Consider the following 21,495-nt stretch of genomic DNA (forward strand, 5'->3'; position numbering starts at 1 on the left):
TAAAAGGTGTATTACCTTTATATCACTGCTCCACCCAAATTGTAACATACATAGTAGCTTAAAACAACATGAATTTATTATCTTACAGTTCTGTAGTTCAGAAGTCCAATGGGACTCTTTGAGCTAAAATCAATGAGTCAGCAGGGATGCATTCCGTCTGGAAGTTCTAGGGGAGAATCCCTTTGCCTTTTCCAGCTTCCAAAAGCCACCCACAATCCTTGGCTCATGGCACCTTTCCTCCATCTTCAAAGTCATCAATGTTGCATCTTTCTGACTTTGCTTCTCTTGTCACGTCTTTTTTCTGACTCTTTTTCTTAAGCCTCCCTCATCCACTTTTAAGGACCCCTGTGATCACATTGGGCCCACCTGGACAATCCAGGATAATATCCCATTTTAAGGTCCTTAACTTAATCACTTGTGCAAAGTCCCTTTTGTCACCTAAGGTAACATATTCACAGGTTTTGGGGATTAGGATGCAGACATCCTGGGAGGGAACACTGTTCTGCCTGCCACAGAAGGTTATATTTAATACCTCATTCTCTGACCACTACCTACTATCTCTCCAGTGCGTCCCCTTTCATACTCTGATTTGACAATTCTTTGAGCCCACCACTTTTTTTTTTTTTTTTTGAGCCCACCACTTTTTTACTGTCCCTCATTTCCTTACTGTCCTCTCTTCACCCCTTATCAAACTAAATTCCTTGGGTTATCATTGCAATCCCTTCTTACCCATATCCTCTACTCCCTTGCCCCTGTCTTACACTCACTTGGCAAAACTGACCCTGCTGACTCCTGCTCTCTCACTCATCTGTCTTTGTCCTGTGTAGCTGAACATGGCCAGAGGAAAAGAGACTCGCTGACCAATCTCCTGTTAGTCCATACCACAAAGGTCAAATGGACCCTTAATGCTGCTGGTTAATGACCTGCTATTTTCCTAGTCCATTCACTTTCTCGCTTCCCTAGAGGATGTCTTTGTAGGCTGAGTGAGTAGTGCAGCCTACCAGCCCACGACTCCCCATTAGTGTCATAAAGTCCAGCTTATCTCCCTCAAAAACATTTTTTTTAATTAATCTCTGACTCAGTAATTCTACCTCTAGGACCCTATCCCAAATAATTAGAGAGCTGTACAAATACATATATGTCCAAGGATGTTTATTGAAACAACATTTATGAAAACTACCTATAATTCCCACAATAGACAGGCTTACATAAAGTATGGAACAATCATAGCATGGACAGTTTACAGAATACTGTAAATGAAATCATGTTTTTGCAGAATACTCAACGATAGGGGAAAACGTGTACACCTTAAAGTTCAGTGGTAAAAAATCCAAGATATCAAATTGTACATAGAGCAGCATTCCAAAATTTGAAATACAAATACATATAGATACATATATACATATACCACAAATCAAAAAATGACTAAAAGAAAAATATATGAATGTTAATGCTTGTTATTTTTATGCAATGGGATTATGGGAGATTTTATTCTCTCATTTAAAGTTTTCTGTATTTTCCAATTTTCCCCAAATTATCAGGTATTGCTTTCACATTTAGAAAAATAATAAATAAATGTTAATAATAATAATATAAAAGTGAGATCAAAGGGGCTCCAAAAGATAGAAACATAAATGCGGAATGTCTTTCTTTGCTTTATAAATGGCTAAATCTTCCAGCTAAATAGTTTTTATTTCCAGGAGAAGTAGTACTTGTATTCTTTCCTTGACTGGATTTGGATAGAGGATCCACTGCAACATATTTGATTTGGAAACCTCCTGCTGTCACTGAAGCATCACTTAGAAACTTCAGGGTCATGACATTTCCTGGGGAGGAGGAAGGTGCAAAAGAACCATGATGTTACTCTCCTTCAATTTGGCTGACAATTCAAAGACTCATTCTCATAGGAGAATATAAAAATTCATGAACAGGACTCCCAGAATTCAGAATTAGATTCTCAAGCTGTAGAGTCTGTAGTTTCACTGCCAACTGGGACCAGGACTGTCATATTTTTTCCTGTGGCTCTCCAATCTGTCCTAGAGGAAATTTTGTCTATTTTGTTTTCAGAGGTATTCTTTGTAGAAGGCACATCCATAGAATTACAGGAGAATGGCAGGCAGTTCAAACCATTAAGATATGGATGGATTATTTACTAAATGAGGGCAACAAGCCTTGCATTTGTTAAAAAAAAAGCCCACAAAGCTAGATCCCTTTACACAAAGCACCTAACTACATTTTACCTGCATTAAAGACCAAAATGTACCAAAACAAAAAATGTTATTGTGTAAAATAAATATAGGAATATTTTTCTTTTTCAGGAAGGAAAGACCTTCTGAATACAGATCACAAATCCAGAATTCATTACAAAAACCCCATATATATAAGATGAAAGGCACAGCTTGAAGTGCCTTTCATCTTATTTTCCAAAGCAACACAATGAGTTGGATACTATTAAAATAGTCATTTTTATAGATGAAATTGAGGCACAGAAAACCTGAGTAGCTTGCCCAAGGCCACAGGGTTATAAGTGGCAGAACCAGGTTTGAGTTCAGAGTTCATGCTGTGCTCCACTGTACTTTTCTCAAACTTGAAAGAGTTGTTTAAATTTTAAAAAAAATTTTTTTTTCAGATTACTCAACTGGTTAAAATACAAATTGGCACTGTAGGGCTAGTGCTAATTTGGTGACATCTATCCACATCTAAGTGCACATCACCTACGATCCCAAAATTTCACTTCTAGAAATTTACTTTTTAAAAATAAAATAGCGCTACAAAATAGAGGTTTAAAAATGTCTGGTGAAATGTTCAATAGCAAAAGAAAGAAAAATAAAAAACAACCACCTTCAGGATGTTAAATATTGGTATATGACAAATTATGGTATCTATTAGGTAGTCATTAAAAAGAATTAGAATGATCTAAATATTATACTCTGACTTGAAAATAGCTCCATGGTCTCCATGTATTGATATATAATGTTTGTATAATACAGGAAGACATCTGGAAGGACGGTCACCACATAGTTATCCAATGCCTTTTTTGGGTGGGGAGAGATGAGAAGGGTGGGCACATTCTTTCTTTACATACCTTTTTTTAAAGTGGTACAGTAATGGGTAATTTTTAGTTTATTTATTTTCTGGTTTTGTTTTTTAATATAAATATCCAGGGGTGAGTAAGTATATATTTAAGAAGAAAACTAAATCAAAATGTTAACAGCATTATGCTTGACTGATAGGATAATACTTTAAATATATTTTATATCTTCTTTTTCTATTACTTTATATTAATGTATTCTTCCTGCTGTTTTGCTAAATCTTTGGCTTTTTATTTAGCTGTGCTCTTTTCTGTTGATTTGTTTCTCTTTGAATAATAAATTGTGTGGGTTTTTCTTTTTTTAGTTCCTTGCAGTTGTGCAAGAAAAACACTGATTTGGTGTTACATTTGGAGTAAGTTTTGTCTGTTTTAAACAAAACAGGAAAAATATTAAGTTTCAGGCTTCTTTTTGACTCTCCCTCTGTTCATTTTGTTTTTATTTTAAAAATAGGATTCTCACACCACAAATACCTCCTACATCTCATAAAATGTCTTCTTTTAGTTTTCTGTTAACATAAAATATGTTCTCAAGTAAAGAATAAAAGATAAATAAAAAGTTTAACAGATTACTCTTCCTAGGGAGACTGTAACAGAGTAATGAATTAATAAATTTTAAGCATTAATCATTCCAAGACTGAACAAGAATTTCCATCTCTTGTAATGATTCATAATTGAGAATTGCATGTACTGCAAAGCTAGGGTGTGGGACTAATTTTAGCTAGTAGTATCTCAGCTTAAGGACTGCTTAGAAATTGCAACTCAATGTAGTTTTGTTGTTTTTAGTTGGAGAAGTATTGTGATAATTTTTTTATGATGTGGAGGAAAAATAGAGCAAGTCAGAATGCCAGGACTTCCCTGGTGGCGCAGTGGTTAAAAATCTGCCTGCCAATGCAGGGGACACAGGTTCAGGCCTTGGTCCAGAAAGATCCCACATATCGCGGAGCAGCCAAGCCCATGTGCCACAACTACTGAGCTTGTGCTGTAGAGCCCACGAGCCACAACTACTGAGCCCATGTGCCACAACTACTGAAGCCAGTGTGCCTAGAGCCCGTGCTCTGCAACAAGAGAAGCCACCGCAATGAGAAGCCCACGCACCACAACAAAGAGTAGCCCAGCTCGCGGCAACTAGAGATAGCCCACATGCAGCAACGAAGACCCAACACAGGCAAAAATAAATAAATTAATTAATTAATTTAAAAAATTAAAAACAAAAAAAGAATGCCAATTACTGGTGCTGGTGATGAAAATAAAAAGGAAAATGAAGACATCTAAGAAAGTAAAAGTTCTTAGTCAGAAAGTAGCAGTTTGAGGCAATAGCAATGGTATTGCTTATTGAGATAAATGTATGCTGCTACAGGGACATTTCTTGGGGTACATTTCAAGGAACAAAGTCACACAAAATAATTAGCAAGAGGAAAAAGATTTGGAAAACTTTACCTATTATAGCTAGCCTTTTTAGATTTACTATGCATAATTAGCAAAGTAAAAGTTCTCTGACATCTTCTAATAAAGAAACCTGTTTCACATTGTTTAATCCAATATGTCCCAAATTTACTTGACCTTAGAGCCCTTTTCTCATGTAATATCTATTAAAAACATCTAACAGAACTGTGTTCTTCACAAGACTCTCTGGGGATTGCTGTACTAATGTGAAAATGCAATAAATACAATGTAAAATTTTTTTCAGTGATAGAAGGTATTTTTAACAACTTTACAAATTACTTTAATCCTTTATCAATGAAAAGTTTGGACATTTTATTACCACATTTTATGGGAATTATAAGCTACAGCAGTATTTATGGATTTGCAGATTCAAGACTATCTCAGACTGCATTTCCTGCTAATAACCAGAGTATACATTTTTAGTGCAAGGAGTTGATAAAAGTCATTAAGTATAAATAAGCACTTCTTTGCCTTTTACAAGCTAGCAAGCTATATCTGTCTTCAGCTCTCTCGACTTTAAAAAGTATATAGTGATAACTACTGGGTCCTTCATTTTCAGTGATACTGAGAAAGCAAATCAAAGTTTTGTTCTTCAATTTAGAGCCATTACCTGTACTAATGATGTCTTCTGGAAGCTCATCTCCACAGTATCTGAAAGAGAATTTTTTAAAAAGAGAGGTCACATGAATGATTATTATATAGCTATTGCAAGTGGCTCTTACTGATAATTGACGTACTTTATTTCCCCTAAGTAATGGCTCATTTTTCTATTATTTTACATTTTATTGTTATATTTATTTATTTTTACTTGAATTTGTAAGAGAGAAGAGGGGTTAAAACATTGTTTGAAATATCCTTCTCACAGCATTAATGAGATTCTTAAGAATTTGTGGCATAACTGTGTGTCTACAAAGCTTTTTGTGTGGTAGACAATTTGAATCTACTTGGAAATTTTTAAAATTTGTTTCTGATTAATCTCATGAAGTTGTCTTCACAGTTAGAGAAGAATGGGTGTATGGCTGATTTAAAAGGGAAAGAATTACGTTGGACCTTATAGACATAAGAGGGTGTGATTTTTATCTGAATCATGGCTTGAAGGGAATTCCCTTGCACATGATAATATAAAAAGTAAGGGTTTTTATCAGTTTCTAAAACAATGTAATTTATTCCTGAGGGGGAGAAAGTCTATTATAAAGGTAAATCACACAATATAATCCAATAAATAACAAATTAGCCTGTAGATTAAAAAATCATTTATGATTTTATCTAGAGCTGTAATTGACTTCTGAAACTAGGTTTAGAATAAAAATGTTACCTTAATTCCCAAGGTAGGAGGTCCAGTCTTTCAAAAAAGACTTTGTTCTTAATTCCTCCAACCCTACTTCTAGTCTTCTTCAAACTATTTCAAAAAACTATATATTTTTTTTCTGTAGTAGTAGTCTCAGCTAAAGAACAAAACAAAACAAAAACCACTTTCCATCCAAAAATTGCTGTTCATTTATGCAACAAATGCCTTTGTTTTTCTTTGTATTTAAGTTACAGATTTCAAAGTCAATAAAAAGATATTGTCTGTCATTTTTTATTATCCCCACTACTATTTTCTTTCATTAAATTACTATTATGGATAATAGAGAATTGATAACTGATAATCTATTGATAATGGATAGTCTAAAATACACATTATTAAGTGGGGACCTGAATACATAAAACACCTTAACTGTACACTCTTTAATTTACAATATTTTGTAAAATGTTGCAAATTTTGTATTGTAAAATTTAAACTATGTTAAAGATATGGATGGGAACACAAAGAAAGTGTGTCCCAGCATGTTAAAAAACCCAGGGAAAAATACTGAGGAAAGCAATACTTGTTTTTTATGGCAAAGAAAGTTATTTTTAAAAAGATATCCATTGTATATTTAGCTAAACTATATGAGAGAAGGGGCTATAGTTTACTTGCCTTATATCCATAATGCTTAGTACAATGCTTTGTACACAGAAGAAAGGCAACAATTATTGAATTTATAATTATTTTTAGGAGGTTGACAGAAATCAGAACATTTAAAACCCCCCAAAATTTCCCAACTCATACATCTTTCTCCTGTTAGTCAAATCTTGAGGTCTTTATAAATAGAATATGTAACTAATTGTTACAACTTAACAAATCAAAAAGCAGCTATAACTATTTTAATAAGTAGACATAGCAGCTGACTATGGCTTGTTATGAGTAACAGAGCAAAAAAAAAGTCGTGGTTAAAAAAGGATACTCTGGGGCTTCCCTGGTGGCGCAGTGATTAAGAATCCACCTGCCAATGCAGGGGACACAGGTTCGAGGCCTAGTCCGGGAAGATCCCACATGCCGCGGAGCAGCTAAGCCTGTGCGCCACAACTACTGAGCCTGTGCTGTAGAGCCCATGAGCCACAACTACTGAAGTCCACACGCCTAGAGCCTGTGGTCCGCAATAAAGAGAAGCCCCCCCAATAAGAAGCCCGCACACCACAACAAAGAGTGGCCCAGCTTGCCACAACTAGAGAAAGCCCACGTGCAGCAACGAAGACCCAACTCAGCCAAAAATAAATAAATGAATAAATTAATTTTTTAAAAAAGGATACTCTGTTGCAGGAGAATAGATAAACTGCAAAATCAATGTTGTAGGGACAGTTGGAGAGAAATAAAAGAAACATCATGCAAAATATCGGATGTTCATTAGCTTCCTGTATGGAGAAACAATACATACCTTCCCACAAAGCCATGGACATCATCGTAACTGTCATATATTTCAACATAGTCAGCCAAGCAAGCTGGGTCATCTTCAAGGTCAAAGTCCAAAAAACTCAGGTGAATACGCTGACCATACTTGAGTCTAATGTGCCAGTAGCAGATTTGGTTATCATCATACTCATTTGGGAAGCCTGGAGTTTTAAAAATTTGCTTTGGATCTGTGAAGACACCACCACACTCCTTTGCTGAAGAGAGAAAAAAAAAATGATAAGAAAGCATTTTTAAAAAATGATTCCTACTTTAAAAAAGATGTTCATTTCTTAGTGTCCATCTATTTAGTACTTTTTATGAAATAAAAATAAAATGATTTAATATATAGCATCCATAGTATATTGTGTGTAACTGTAGCTGAAGAATAAATGTTTTTTCATTAATAGTTGCTAAATTCTCTAAAATGAACATAGACCACTTGTGAATTTTTTTTGTTATAACTTTTTAAAAATTAATTAATTTATTTTTGGCTGCATTGGGTCTTCGTTGCTGCACGCAGACTTTCTCTAGTTGCAGCGGGCGGGGGCTACTGTTTATTGCGGTGCGTGGGCTTCTCCTTGGGGTGGCTTCTCTTGTTGAGGAGCACGGTCTCTAGGCGCACGGGCTTCAGTAGTTGTGGCAGGCGGGCTCTAGAGCACAGGCTCAGTAGTTGTGGCGCATGGGCTTAATTGCTTCGTGGCATGTGGGATCTTCGAGGACCAGGGCTCGAACCTGTGTCCCCTGCATTGGCAGGGAGATTCTTAACCACTGCGCCACCAGGGAAGTCCCCACTTGTGAGTTTTTTAAAAAGTAAAACAGCAAGAAGGAATAATAATTGTGCTCCTGTTGACATTTTTGCTCTGTTTACGTTTTAAGCATGGGGTGCATGTCTTATATGTACACTTAAATGTGTTTTGACAAATACATATGCCCATATTACCAACAGCCCAATCAAGATGACACGGATTTTGTTCTGTGGTGTCACTACTGTGTCTTCAGGGACTCAGACACTTAGAATAATGAGTCCAATAAATTCTGTTTGTAAAATCATTATAGAATATGAAGATCACTTAGGGAATTTGAAGGTCACTCATCCAGTTAAAAGGAATAATTTATAATCATTCTATACTCCTTTTACTGGTTTACATTAGCACCTTAATCCTAATACTATTTGAGGATTTGGTGGACATATCCATGTTGGTTTTTTCAAGTCATTTACCATTTCATAGATTTCTGTCCTGTCCCATAACCTGTTATAAGAACAAACAATCTCTTCCAGAACAGTGATTTTACAGTATGCCTAGAGAGAAAGCTGTGGAAGGGCCCCAGTTAATTTTAATTCCATATCACCTAAATGTCTAGTGTCTTGAAAAAAAGATACAAACTGGAAACTCAAAAATAATCTGAGTGGTGGTGATGGTAGTGGTGACTCTGGATAGCATTCAAAGGATTTTTTATTATATCAATTAGAGGGTTTTTTTTTTTTTTTTTTTTTGGCTGTGCCACGCAGCCCATAGGATCTTAGTTCCCCGACCAGGGATCCAACCTGTGCCCTCGGCAGTGAAAGTGCCAAGTCCTAACCACTGAACGCCAGAGAATTCCCCAATTAGAAGTTTTTTACAAGAATATTCTCCTTGAAAATAACTATTACAATAAAAAATTGTGTTAGAATCCTTCACACCATAGAAGTAAAGGAAGCTTATCACCCCAGGGCAGAATAGGCTCTTAGAAAGGCAAGGAAGTGACAAAAGAGGGTCAGGGATCTAGTCTGAGCTCTGCGTCCAGTCTATACCTCTGTTTCTTCATTGGTAAAATAAATATAGTCATGTCTCTCCTGTTACCTCCCTCACAGGACTATTCTGAGGATAAAATATAAAGGATAGCTTAAGGGTATTATGCAAAGTATAAGCTATTCTTATTGTATTATTAAATATTATATAATACATAGTTTATATGTGCAGATAAGCATATACCGTGCCCGCTTTGGGAGTGATTTTCTCTGTCCCATAGCATCCTATCTTTGATGTATATATCATTAGATTAGGAAAAATATTCAAATATTGAACTAACTTGTTTTTATATTTAGCTATATCTATTCAGCTCTATACTTCATGTTACATATAATTATTGCCTCATCTCTTGCTTACTTAGAAAATGACAGATTTATAAAGCAGCCTGGGTCCCTGAGGACTGACAGCTAATTGGTTAAGAAGTATTCATACAGGAGGCAGTCGGCATCATGCCACACATTCAGAACTCGAATGAGCAAGCTGACTTCTGAACACCTCTGAATGACCCTATTCTTCCTTGCTTCAATCAACTCTAACTTGGTGGTATTGATTAATTAATAACCATTGCTTTATTTTTCTGATACCATTATGATTTTTTTCATTCCAATTATTTTTCAATGAACTGTTCTCCCATTGCTAGTTCAGGTGGCCCCCAGTCCCCTTCAGGTTGACCACATCCTAAATAATCAGTATATCACTGAATCCAAAAGTAAGCTGAGACTTGAGTAAGCACAAGTCTCCCAGGATTCTGTACACACATTCCCAGAGTAAAAAGCATTCAGCCTCTATGAGAAACAAAAGCAGCTTATAAAAATTTGTAAGTTAAGGTGGCATTCTTATAAAAGGGCAATGGAATACTGTAAGAATCTTTCCATTTATACTTCTACATCTTCCTTAGACTTTGACCTTCGGAAATGATTGAGTAGATGCTCAGAGATCCTGGAGTTTATCAAGCAGAATAATCAGATAATATATTTGGAAATAGAAGTTACTCTTAAGAGTAAAAAGAGAGTTGCCTGTATAAATATATTTAAGAAAAAGGAAGAGAGAAAGAGAGGAAAAGAAGATATATGAATTATTAACAATGACTAAATATAGGACTAAATATAGTATACTATAGGCTTAAAGTATGTCAAAGTGATTTGAAAGTTATAGTCTATATGAATGCACGTTATTCATATTTTTTGAATTTTATTTATTTTTTATACAGCAGGTTCTTATTAGTTATCTATCTTATGCATATTAGTGTATATATGTCAATCCCAATCTCCCAGTTCATCCCACCCCACCCCCATTTATTCATATTTTGTCTCAAGTGGGAATAGGTGACAGCTCTAGGAAAAATTCTTTTCTACTTGGAGTATACATTATTGTGAGGTAGAGGATAGTTGCAAATGTGAGAAACTGTTCTCCAATGGTTAATATTATTAAATAATAAATTCTATAATAATATGCTAGAACTTCACTGTAATCTCCTACTTTGTCATGGCCATTCTCTAAGGTAGATCCAAATGGGACACCACCTGAGGATGTTTATGATCATATATCTGGGAAATACTTTGTAACATGTTGTAACACTTTGTAATATTATCCTGGGGGAAATACATCCCAAAACAACAGTCTACTTTTTTCTGCAACAGCATGGACCAAGAATTACTGTTTATAGTAATTATAATGTGTTAATTTTCTCTTTAAAGTTTTCCTAGCTGCAATCAACCATGGAAAAAGAATATGAATAAACAGGTACTTACAATAATAACTAGCATATCCAGTATATATTTGTTAAAACAAACCACAGAGTGAGGGTTGCTTAGTTTGGAAGTTTAAGAATTTATGCCCAAAAAGAAATTAGGGAAAAACTTTGTTTATTCTGTCTCCTTTTTCTCATTCTATTAAAGGGATAATTTTGAACAGTTAACATTTGGTAGTACTACTTCTTGGTTTTAGCTAATTAACTGTGACAAGTTTATAATCTTTTTTTTTTTTTTTTTTTTTGTCCTCTGTAATCAGGAAGTTCCCTGGCACAGAAAAGAATTAAGTCGTGATCTCACCTGCCTACTAATTACTGGCTGTCTGAAAGTTACTTAAGCTCTTGAACTTTAGTTTCCTGAATTCTAAAATGGGTATAACAATAAAGTGACAGTGTGGATGAAGAGACATAAGTCAGTGTGTGGCACAGCATAATCATTCTATGAATGGTAGTTGTTATTAATAATTATCGTTACTAAATTGCTCTCTCTCTGGAAGAAGAAGTCATTTCTTTTTACTAAGCTCTTAGTAACCTGTACCTGTTTTTATATAGTATAAAATTATTGTTTTTCACAAACCATGTGGGTTGTAGCAATAAGCATCCCATCTTTCACTTCTGTTCAGACGGACTCCATAATCAATAATACCAGTTTTTCCAAATCCACAGTTGGGCCCTGGCTTCACAATGGGGTATCCAACTCTGCCCTTGGCCATCCACCCAGCAGCACAGATGTGAAATCCTGCAAGAGAATGGAAGGGTAATGGCTTAACTGGTTATTCCCTCAGCTGAGCGAAGGTCATCTCAACCAAGATGGCCCCTTGCAACAGGGACAGTGTCTTAACTGCCCAATCCACTTCATATAAAAGGGGAAGAACTGTTTTCTTAAAAAATAAAGTTTGAATGTATATAAAAGTTCTTGTAACATCTGACTTTTACTAGGAAATGACATCTTACTTGGAAAAAAAAAAAAAAGAAGCAGATGGACTAGGAAATAATAATACCATGGATATGAAAACCATCCAATTTCAGAGCTGGCTTCTTTTCACAAATGACCGAGCTAGTGCCATGAGTTAATTTCTGGAATTATCATCAATACTGAAAAAAATTTTTTCAGATGATAATTTCTCCTTCAGGATCAATTAAGATATCACTAGGGCTTCCCAGGTGGCGCAGTGGTTGAGAGTCCGCCTGCCGATGCAGGGGACACAGGTTTGTGCCCCGGTCCGGGAAGATCCCACATACCGCGGAGCGGCTGGGCCCGTGAGCCATGGCTGCTGAGCCTGTGCGTCCGGAGCCTGTGCTCCGCAACGGAAGAGGCCACAACAGTGAGAGGCCTGCGTACCGCAAAAAAAAAAAAAAAAAAAAAAGTTATCACCAATATTTTAAAATTTTGAATAGAGATAAAAGTACTCATACATTTCAAACAAAGCCTCAGCCTTGTTTTCCTTACTCAACTTTGGAGGCTGTTTTAATATTTGCCGATGCCACCCAAGAACGCTTTGACTACAAGTCCCCCATGGCTAGTAGTGTCTCTGGCCTTTGTATACCTCGTTCCATTTACTGCGTCACACACACAGCCCTAAGGGTATAGACTGAGCAGTCATCTGGGGAGACTTTGGGGCATTTTCGAGAACACCTTTATTTTTGTTTTGGGTAATGTATAATAATAGTATGAGCTTTGCCAGGTATGTTCCTATCAGCAAAGGGATATCTTCAGTGGAGAAGAAAATTCTGAATTAGGGTGGCCTTTTGGATTCTCCTGAAAGTCCAGGAGAGACAGTAGCAACCCGTTTTTTTTAATATAAAGAAGCAAAGAGCATTTGTTAATTACTGGGTTTTCACCAGGTGTCCTGACATCATCTTCCCAGTTTCTTTCATCTGGCACCTTACAACTTGCTTATCCTCCTTTTCCTCATGGCTTTTGATCCTAAAGTACAAATGCATTCTCCCACTTAATGTAAAAAAAAGAAAAGGAAAAAATTGAAAATAATTGAAAAAATATCCACTAAATTCACTATTTCTTCTACCAAGTAAATTTCCTTGTAAGACACAACATAGTAGCATCATTTAACAGCTGAGGAAAATGACCCACAGACGTCAAGAAGAGATAGAATGATATTAAAAATGAATAGCAATGGCATTAAAATTAATGAGGGGTTTAAATGATATCGAGATAATGATGTCTTCATTTTCTTTTGATGTTTATTTATTAGCTCCCAATGGGGTGTGACCCCAACTAAGTTACTAGTAGTAGGAATTGTCTACCAGCTCTAGGCAAAGAAGATGGGAGAAGCCAGAGGAACTATTAGCAGGGGTAGAGAGAAAAGTCTTAATAAGGGGTTGCAGGGAAGGTGGAAAATTTTTTTTCCAAGGGTGAAAAAGAAGAAGATTATTGTCAAAGCTGTTACCAATTTTTCTGGCTGCCTCTAACTGCTTGTAGGTGGCAAGATGGCCACCTTCATATTCACACACCGCCTTCGCTTCTGCGTAGGTGAGCTTGTACTTGCCAGACCGCGCTTCTCTGTGGTACACGCCTGCTGCTTGTTCTGTGAATTCACAAAATGTCGTCAATGCACTATTATCCATTCTTGTGGAACAAGGGAAATTTTGTGGCCTCAGCTGGAAGATTACATCAGCTATTGTTCCTGCCAAAGGGTTCCCTGGGTCAGCTGCCTTGAGTGGCTAAGTTTTCATTGTTAGAAAGCTTTGGGAAAAAAATATGAATGAGGGGAATTTTGGGGGACATAGATAGAAACTTGAGGCTAAATTATTTTTTGAACTGATAACCTGAAAGAAAGTTTTAACACAACATTGTATTTCTGCATTATCCAAAGGTGATAGAGTTTTGACTTTTTTTTTTTTTTTTTGCGGTACACGGGCCTCTCACTGCTGTGGCCTCTCCCGTTGCGGAGCACAGGATCCGGACGCGCAGGCTCAGCGGCCATGGCTCACGGGCCCAGCCGCTCCGCGGCATGTGGGATCTTCCCAGACCGGGGCACGAACCCGTGTCCCCTGCATCGGCAGCTGGACTCTCAACCACTGCGCCACCAGGGAAGCCCTGACTTTTTTTTTTTTTTTTTTTTTTTGACTTTATTTTAAAAACTTGGAAAGGTAAGCAATAGGAAAAGAAAAGGAGTTGAAGGCAAAAGAAACCAATGAAAATTGGCTTACAATGAAGGAGAAAAGTAAGCCAAAATATCCATTTGAGGGAAATGACTAATGCAATATAATTGAGAATTTAGTAAACAAATCAAAAACTGAGGAAAAGTTTAAAGGAATCCAAGGCAAGCAAATATGACATTGAAGAAAAGAAAAATAGATTTAACTACAGCAGAGAAAAAGTGGGACACACCTAACTACCAGTTCCTAAGTTCTTTATCTGGTTTGTCTTTTTCGGTTCACATTTGTTCCCAACGTAGTTCAGATAGTGTTAAGTCATACATGAGCTGTCTCCCAATAGATCACTGTTTAAAATGATTGTTTTGAGTTTGGAGTGCATTTTGCCATAGAAACAATGTGAAAAGATTCCCAAGACAATAATCATAACATAGCGCTAACAGTTCTATGTTGACTATCAGATTATTGTTAAGTCTTTGTCCCCTGACCTGTGCAATCAGCCACCATCAAGACCATTTCCAACGAGAACGTATGTTTCTTGGCATGCAGCAAGATATGAATCCAGCAGTATTAGAAATACTGTTCTTTACTCTCTTCCCCAAGCTGAAGTTGACAATGCCACAGTTCAATAGGAGATGCTGCTTGGCATTTTTCTGGACTCCAAGGGATACTGCTCTTATACCTTATATGGAAAAAGCCTGTCATTAATACACAGTACCTTAGTGCATCTGATACTTAGAGGTCAGAGAACACAAGGAACATCAAAGTCATTTTCCCCTTTGAGAGTCACCTACTTCCCAAGTGTCCTTCATAGGACACTTTACACATAGGGTAAAGCCTCATTAACTAAACTTTTACTCGTTTCCAATTTGGCTGTTTTAAGAATATACCATGAGGTACTTTGATAGGTGCTGGGGACCAAGCCCTATTCTCAAGCAACTCGAGCACTAGTGGGCAATGCAAGTACATCTATTTTGAAGTACAGGGGTACTAAGGCTTTTAGTAGAGAAGGAGACATGTAGTGCTTACTAATGTATTGTGATGGAGATTATTGTTACTTTTTAAAAATGTTAAAGCTGTATATGTTCTCTATTTTATTTTATTTTATTTTTTTTGCGGTACGCAGGCCTCTCACTGTTGTGGCCTCTCCCGTTGTGGAGCACAGGCTCCGGACGCGCAGGCTCAGCGGCCATGGCTCACGGGCCCAGCCGCTCCGCGGCATGTGGGATCTTCCCAGACTGGGGCAAGAACCCGTGTCCCCTGCATCGGCAGGCGGACTCTCAACCACTGCGCCACCAGGGGAGCCCTGTATCTGTTCTCTAAAAGATCTTTATTTGAAAAAATTTTGTAAGAATTATTTTGTCTGCCAAGGTTTCTCAAACTAAGATTTCCGTGATATTTTACTCCAGAAGTAAAAATATGTTGTACTAAAAACACGACAGCAAGCTCCAAATGGAGTCCCTTATGCTAAGCCCCACATCACCAAACCAAGACTTAAGTATGGTTTCGGCTCACCCAGAAATGGAATCTTAAACCAGTCAGTCAGAAATCTCCTGATCACCACCAGTTAGGTCATCTGCCTGATAGACCCCTGCCATCTGCTGAAGGAAAGTAACCTTGCCATAACCAACCTGCTTTTTCACCTAGTAAAACTTCCTTCTGCCTGCTCCCTTCTGCCTATGAAAGTCTTGCATTTTGTACCACTCCTCGGAGCTCCTTTCTGTCTGTTAGATTGGATGCTGCCAAATTCAAATGTATTTTTGCTCAGATAAACTCAAAATTTTAAGTATGCTTCAGTTTTTCTTTTAACAGATGTTTGCAGGAAAAAAATAAATTAACAGAAAAAAATTTTTAAATAATTTTAAGTTTTCTTCCTGGTAGTTTTTCTTAAACTTTTGGTACCTCTTAAACTTGTCTAGTAATAAGATAGTAACTTAAATAGCAGAAATGTCTATGCTATAATTTTTAGTTTATTAAATAATATTAATATTCCACACTGTTCCTGAAAGAGACCCAAACTTCCCATTATTTTGCCTTATGAACAGTTGAGTACCCTTGGCATGTGTACTTGACAGTTTTAAGCACACATTTATTTTAAAGTATTTCTCAATTCAGAATTTTAAACTACTAAGATGGTCCTTTGTACAATGAGTCCTAATCTAAAAAATTTCACCTTTCAGAGGAAGTAATAATTTATTAATTTTTCTAGCTGTCATTCACTGAAATTGAAAATCTATTTAACCAATAACTTCCTTTTCCTTTTAGTAAGTGGTGACACAATACTATGTTGGCTCTGATTTCTATTTCTGGTTCTACAGTGGACCAGTTGTGTGACCTTGTATAAATCACTGCCTGAGCTTCAGTTTCTTCCATCTATCCAATAAGAATAATGACAGCTATTTTTTGGAATATATAAACCATAAAACCCATAAGCATAGCTTCTGTATCCTAGTAGGAGCTCATGATAATGTTACTTTTCCCTTCTCCTTTTTTGGATTCAATACAATGGCTAGAAAGAATTGCTTATCTGTACATTTTTTGATTTTCATAATCCATTTAAACTAGTTGAAGTCTCTTGTCCTTAAGTGTCTTTTAAAAAAAATTACTATCTAAGGAATTAGAGGATATAAGAGTTAAAAATAAACCTTAGGGGTCCCCGACTTCAGACTTCTCATTTTACCAGTATGGGACTGAGACCAAGAGTTTAAAGTGCCTTGTTCTTGATAGTTGCTAGCAGATTCGTGCCTTCTAATTCAACTCTCTTCCCTCCCTAAATAGTTTTCTAATACTACATTGGCCTAACCAACTGTAAACAATTTACGCTAGGCTGACTGATCAATAATTTGTCTCACATTGAAGCGTGAAGCACTGTGCAATCACTCCGGGACTCAAATGTGCAGCATACTATTAACAAACATTTGGGTTTGCTCCTCTCTATCTCTAGGACAGAACTCCTATTGTCTAGGTTTATATTTTGGTGATATACAACATCACTTTAAAAAACAACAACAACAACTCCAAATTACTTGATCATTAGCAAATTTGACAGCATTTCAAAGTTTATCCATGTGGGTTTAACTCTTACTAGCTTTATGATCATCTTTGTCATTTCTGGCAAATAGGTGTATATTTCCCAAGCTTGATGGTGTGCAATGAAAATAAAGAGACTTGCTCATTCCTCTAGTGAATTCCAGACCCCATCTTGGCCAAATGGATTGCACTGTTCAGCATGAAAGCTGTTCACTGGCTCACACTGAAAAAAGAGGCTGCAAGGCTGTGCATTGCAATCGAGCTTTCTAATGAAATCCGCATGGCTGCAGTTATTCCCAGAGAGAAACATGCTGAAAGGGAAAATATTCTATAACTATGTGCTGCTTAGCAAGCATAACATCAAGATCTAGGTTAATTTTGCTTTCTCTTTATTTATTTTATACAAGGATTTGTCAGTTTTCTTCTTGAGCAATTCATATTTTTTTCACTATCAAACACAACAGTGAACATAAAGCAGTATTAATTTGTATCATGAGAATTAAAGCATTGTTTAGAGTACTATATGGGGTATTTTGGGTTTTCTCTATTTAGCCTTTTTTGGTCTGTTGTTTATATTCACAGTTAGGTCTATGTCATTCCTTACATTTAACAAAACAAAACAACAAAAGAAACTTTCCTTGTCTAACAAAAGAGGTAGAAAGGTATTTAAATGGATAGCTCAAACAAAAGAAATCAAGTGGTAAGAATGCATCCAGAAATACAAGCTTTTTTCATTTTTTTCTGTATTACAAGCTGGCTTTGTCAAACTAGTCAAAAGATGTTTGGAAAAAGCATGATATACACTACAGGTCAGAGTACATGGAGCAATGATTATAAAATTATTGTATATTCCAATTTACCTGTTGTAATTCTCTTATGGTTACCTGTTATGAAATCTGACTAGAAATGCATTGAAATGAAAACAAAATAATATATTGGTGTTTTTATTTTGTTAAGGAAACATTCTGCACTATACCACGACACCTTCTTTGAAAATTTTAAAGCATATTTTCATATGGAATATAAATATTAACCTCTATTTTCTACTGAAAAGTTCACTTTATAAAAAGCTATTTTAAAATTTTAGAAGGCAGAAACACTTTTTAAAAAATGATATATGCATTCCAGTATCTGTCTTTCCCAAGCATTTTCTTTGAAAACATCAGCCTTGAACAGAAGAGAAAATTTTACAGCTTTGATTCACTTCTCCATGAATTCAAAGAAGCGACTTTCCCAACAAGAAGCTCATGAGTGAAGTTTCTTACCAAGCCATATGGAGTTATGAAAAATTCCATTTCTGAATCCCCATCCGTGAGCCTCTTCCCACAGCAAGACAAATAAGTAAATTAAGATGATCATATCTCAGTTGTAGAGAAGGAATAGCCTGTTAGGGGCTGCTCAGGATAAATTCCCAGAGCAGAGGCTGAAATGTGTCTGAAACATCTGGTTTCCACATCTTTAAATGGTTTTTCTTTCTTTTTTTTTTTTTTTTTCAGCTGTGAGGTCAGCAAGTACTCTCCAATGGCATTTTCCTCTGTAGAGTTACACAATTAACTCACTGTCTGAGGCAAATTCTCTGACTCATTTGCATTGGCAGCCAAAACTAAGGATATAGAATGATCATCTACATTTTAAAATTCACTTACTTTGAAAGGGGATCATTTATTCTATCTGTCATGGACACTTTTCTCTTAGGAAGTTTGTTTAACTTGGTGCAGATTCAGCAGTGGTTTCAAAACAACAAAAGAAAGACACCAGTAGGGATTTTAAGAGAAACCCTGAATATCTTATTTGCAGTAAGGCAATTATGCGGTATGGGGTTTGGGGTTAAACACTTGAACTTGACCCTGGTGATGTTACTTTAGTTTTCCTTAAACATTGCCAAGCTTGTATAGAAAGTTTGATACAAAAAGTGTGCACAGCTGGCAAACTCTAAACTGTCTCCAGTGATGTAGCATTTCTTTACCCTCTCCTCTGCTTTTGTCCTGGGTGGGGTCTGTTGCAGTCCTTGGTTTATTGTGGTCAGTAGGTAAATACATCAGCTTCCAGAAAAGTAGTTCAGTTTCAGAGACTTAGGACATTCCAGCATTTTGGGGCTATCTCATAATACAAATTTTTCCAGGCCACAAATCCTTGATTTTTTGGGGGGAAGGTGGGTGGGTAGATAGTCTTAGAGTTAATTAAAATATGGCCTTAGGTTCCCCGAACCACTCTAACTTTGAAGATGATTGAAATCATAGGTAACAGTTATCATAGAAAAGTCACCATGCCTTGAAATACCACCAATTTTCCTCTCCTTTTGTGCAAGGTCCTTGGGGAACCTGTCTGGTAATACCCCACTGCTCTGATGGTAGTGGCGTTTCCTGTGATTGACAGCCACTTTTTTTTGGCAGCTTTGGCTTCTCTTTCTCATTTGTCATTCTTCACTACTTAGCAGTCTCTACTCTTGCTACCGAACTGCTTCCCATTTGCTCCCATTATATTCATTTCTCTCATGCTTTCTTAGTTACGCCATTGATATTGGAATCTGGATTTGCTCTGATCTAAAGTTAGCCTTGAATCCCTTAGGCATCTTTGTGTTGCACATCAAAGGCTTAGACTGATCTTATCTCTCCTGGAAAGAGCAGTTGTGAGGGGTAGGCTGAGGGTGCAGAATTTACTGGATACTCACTGAGATGCACATAAAGCTGTTAGCGTTCAAAACTCTCTATTTTGGACCCACAGCAGATGAGAGATGAGGGGATTATATCCCAGTTCACTGACAGAATTAGAGGGTTTAAGTTTGGTGCAAAAGAGGATCTAGTCTAGACCAGGTAGGCGTGACTATGAAGAAGATAGGCGTGGTCAGCGGGAATAGGATAAATAGAGAGTTGGAAGGAACACACCATGATATTTTTCTGGAAAGTGGAATTATATGAGTATTTGTTTTAATTAATTAATTTACTTATTTATTTTTGGCTACGTTGGGTCTTCGTTGCTGCGTGCGGGCTTTCTCTAACTGCAGCGAGCAGAGGGTACTCTTCCTTGCGGTACACGGGCTTCTCATTGCAGTGGCTTCTCTTGTTGTGGAGCACGGGCTCTAGGTGCGCAGGCTTCAGTAGTTGTGGCTCACGGGCTCATAGCTGTGGCTCACGGGCTCTAGAGCGCAGGCTCAGTAGTCGTGGCGCACGGACTTAGTTGCTCTGCGGCAAGTGGGATCTTCCCGGACCAGGGCTAGAACCCGTGTCCCCTGCAGTGGCAGGCAGATTCTTAACCACTGCGCCACGAGGGAGGCCCTATATGAGTATTTTAAGTTCGTGGTTTAGGAAGTAAATATAACTTTACTTGTGCAAGCCTACAGCAGAACCGTCACAGCCTTCCCCATTCTTTTCCTGGTCATATTCTCTGCCCATGTGCTTTCTGCATCTCTCTAAAGGACTCAGTTCCCTCTAGGTCTCATTTATCAAAAATTACTCTCAGAAAAGGCTTGGAAATTAATCTTTACTTAGGTCAAATAACGAACAAGAGATACCCTTCTTTGTTCATCTGCATTTTAACAAAGCTCCAAGTATAACAGGGTGTAATTGTTCAACTTGTTTTAACATAACATTTAATGATTACTTTGATGGATTAACCCAATCTAGGGTGGAGGATTTCTTTCTCCCCCTCCCATTTCCCCATGCAATCCCCCCCACCTCTGTACAATGTTTGGAAACCTATCATTCAGCAAAGAGAAAACAGTGCCTAATCGTGTGGGCTCTGGTTTTGAGGGGGTGTTCAGTTCTACTGTGGAAGAAAAGAGGAGAATGAGGGTTTTGTATGGAAAAGATGCAGGGGGTGTGGGTGGGAATTCAGAGGAGAACCAGAGGGAGATGGAGAGAGGAGAGCAGAGGGAGTTTGTTTGTGAGCTTACCTTGGAAGTTGCCCAAGATAATAAGCACTCCCTGCCCATCCCCCAGTACACACTACCCAGGATGTGTCTGAGGAGCTGAGAGAAGATACACTGATGAAAATTCCTTTCAAGGGCTCAGAAGACTTGGCCAGTCCAATGCTCTGCCTTCAGGGATAGATGTCACCACCAACACCCCCTGCCCCCAATCTCTTGCTTGCACCCAGCAGTCACTGGCTGAAAACCCAGCAGGACTGCTTTTATGCAGAAGTACCTCCCCTTTCAGCTGCTTCCCTACAGTGTTCCAATGCCCATAAGTCTAAGCAGCTACTAGACACCTAAAGACAAGGTAGGGACAACTCTACACTTGATTTGGGCTACGACTGCACTGAACAAGCTTTAAGACCTCCTAAGCTGGCACAGTGGTTTAGTGATGTCACTATTCCACAAATTTAAAGTAAAAAAAAGAGACTCTAGGGTGGAGTTTCAAATATCTGTCAGAGAAAGAAGACATTTAAAATCCTTTCAACATGCTCAGCCTCAGCTGACCGGGAAAAGGTATGGAGAAGTGTCAGGTGGATGTGGACCGAGGGGGAGAAAAAGGAAGAGAGGAAAGAGAAACATGTTCTAAGAGATCTCACATCTAATTGTACT

At 37.3% G+C, this 21,495-nt stretch overlaps 1 protein-coding gene across 3 annotated transcripts; it reads right to left on the reverse strand.

Annotated features, from left to right (window-relative positions):
• Positions 1-1,239: 1,239 nt before the first annotated feature.
• On the reverse strand, positions 1,240-18,389 carry TNFAIP6 (TNF alpha induced protein 6). 3 transcript variants are annotated; one of them, XM_082658723.1, is made up of 6 exons: positions 18,239-18,389; positions 13,235-13,372; positions 11,404-11,565; positions 7,273-7,501; positions 5,145-5,185; positions 1,240-1,826 (listed from the first exon to the last, which is right to left on the reverse strand). In XM_082658723.1, exons 1-6 carry the CDS (start codon positions 18,330-18,332, stop codon positions 1,657-1,659), a joined length of 834 nt encoding a protein of 277 aa, XP_082514849.1. In that variant the 5' UTR covers positions 18,333-18,389; the 3' UTR covers positions 1,240-1,656. The 3 variants fall into 3 exon arrangements, with proteins under 3 accessions (XP_082514849.1, XP_082514850.1, XP_082514851.1); XM_082658724.1 differs by lacking the exon at positions 18,239-18,389 and adding an exon at positions 14,432-14,505; XM_082658725.1 differs by lacking the exon at positions 13,235-13,372.
• Positions 18,390-21,495: the final 3,106 nt, after the last annotated feature.

The sequence above is a fragment of the Grampus griseus genome (assembly GCF_964374135.1).
Source record: "Grampus griseus genome assembly, chromosome: 7".
In the NCBI taxonomy this organism is placed as follows: domain Eukaryota; kingdom Metazoa; phylum Chordata; class Mammalia; order Artiodactyla; family Delphinidae; genus Grampus; species Grampus griseus.

Coding starts and splice junctions, on each gene's coding strand:
- TNFAIP6 (XM_082658723.1), bottom strand. CDS start 18,332: ATGATCATCTTAATTTACTTATTTGTCTTGCTGTGGGAAGAGGCTCAC. Junction 13,373..18,238: donor TCATAACTCCATATGGCTTG/GTAAGAAACTTC, acceptor GTGAATTCACAG/AACAAGCAGCAGGCGTGTAC. Junction 5,186..7,272: donor GTCCATGGCTTTGTGGGAAG/GTATGTATTGTT, acceptor ATTCTCTTTCAG/ATACTGTGGAGATGAGCTTC.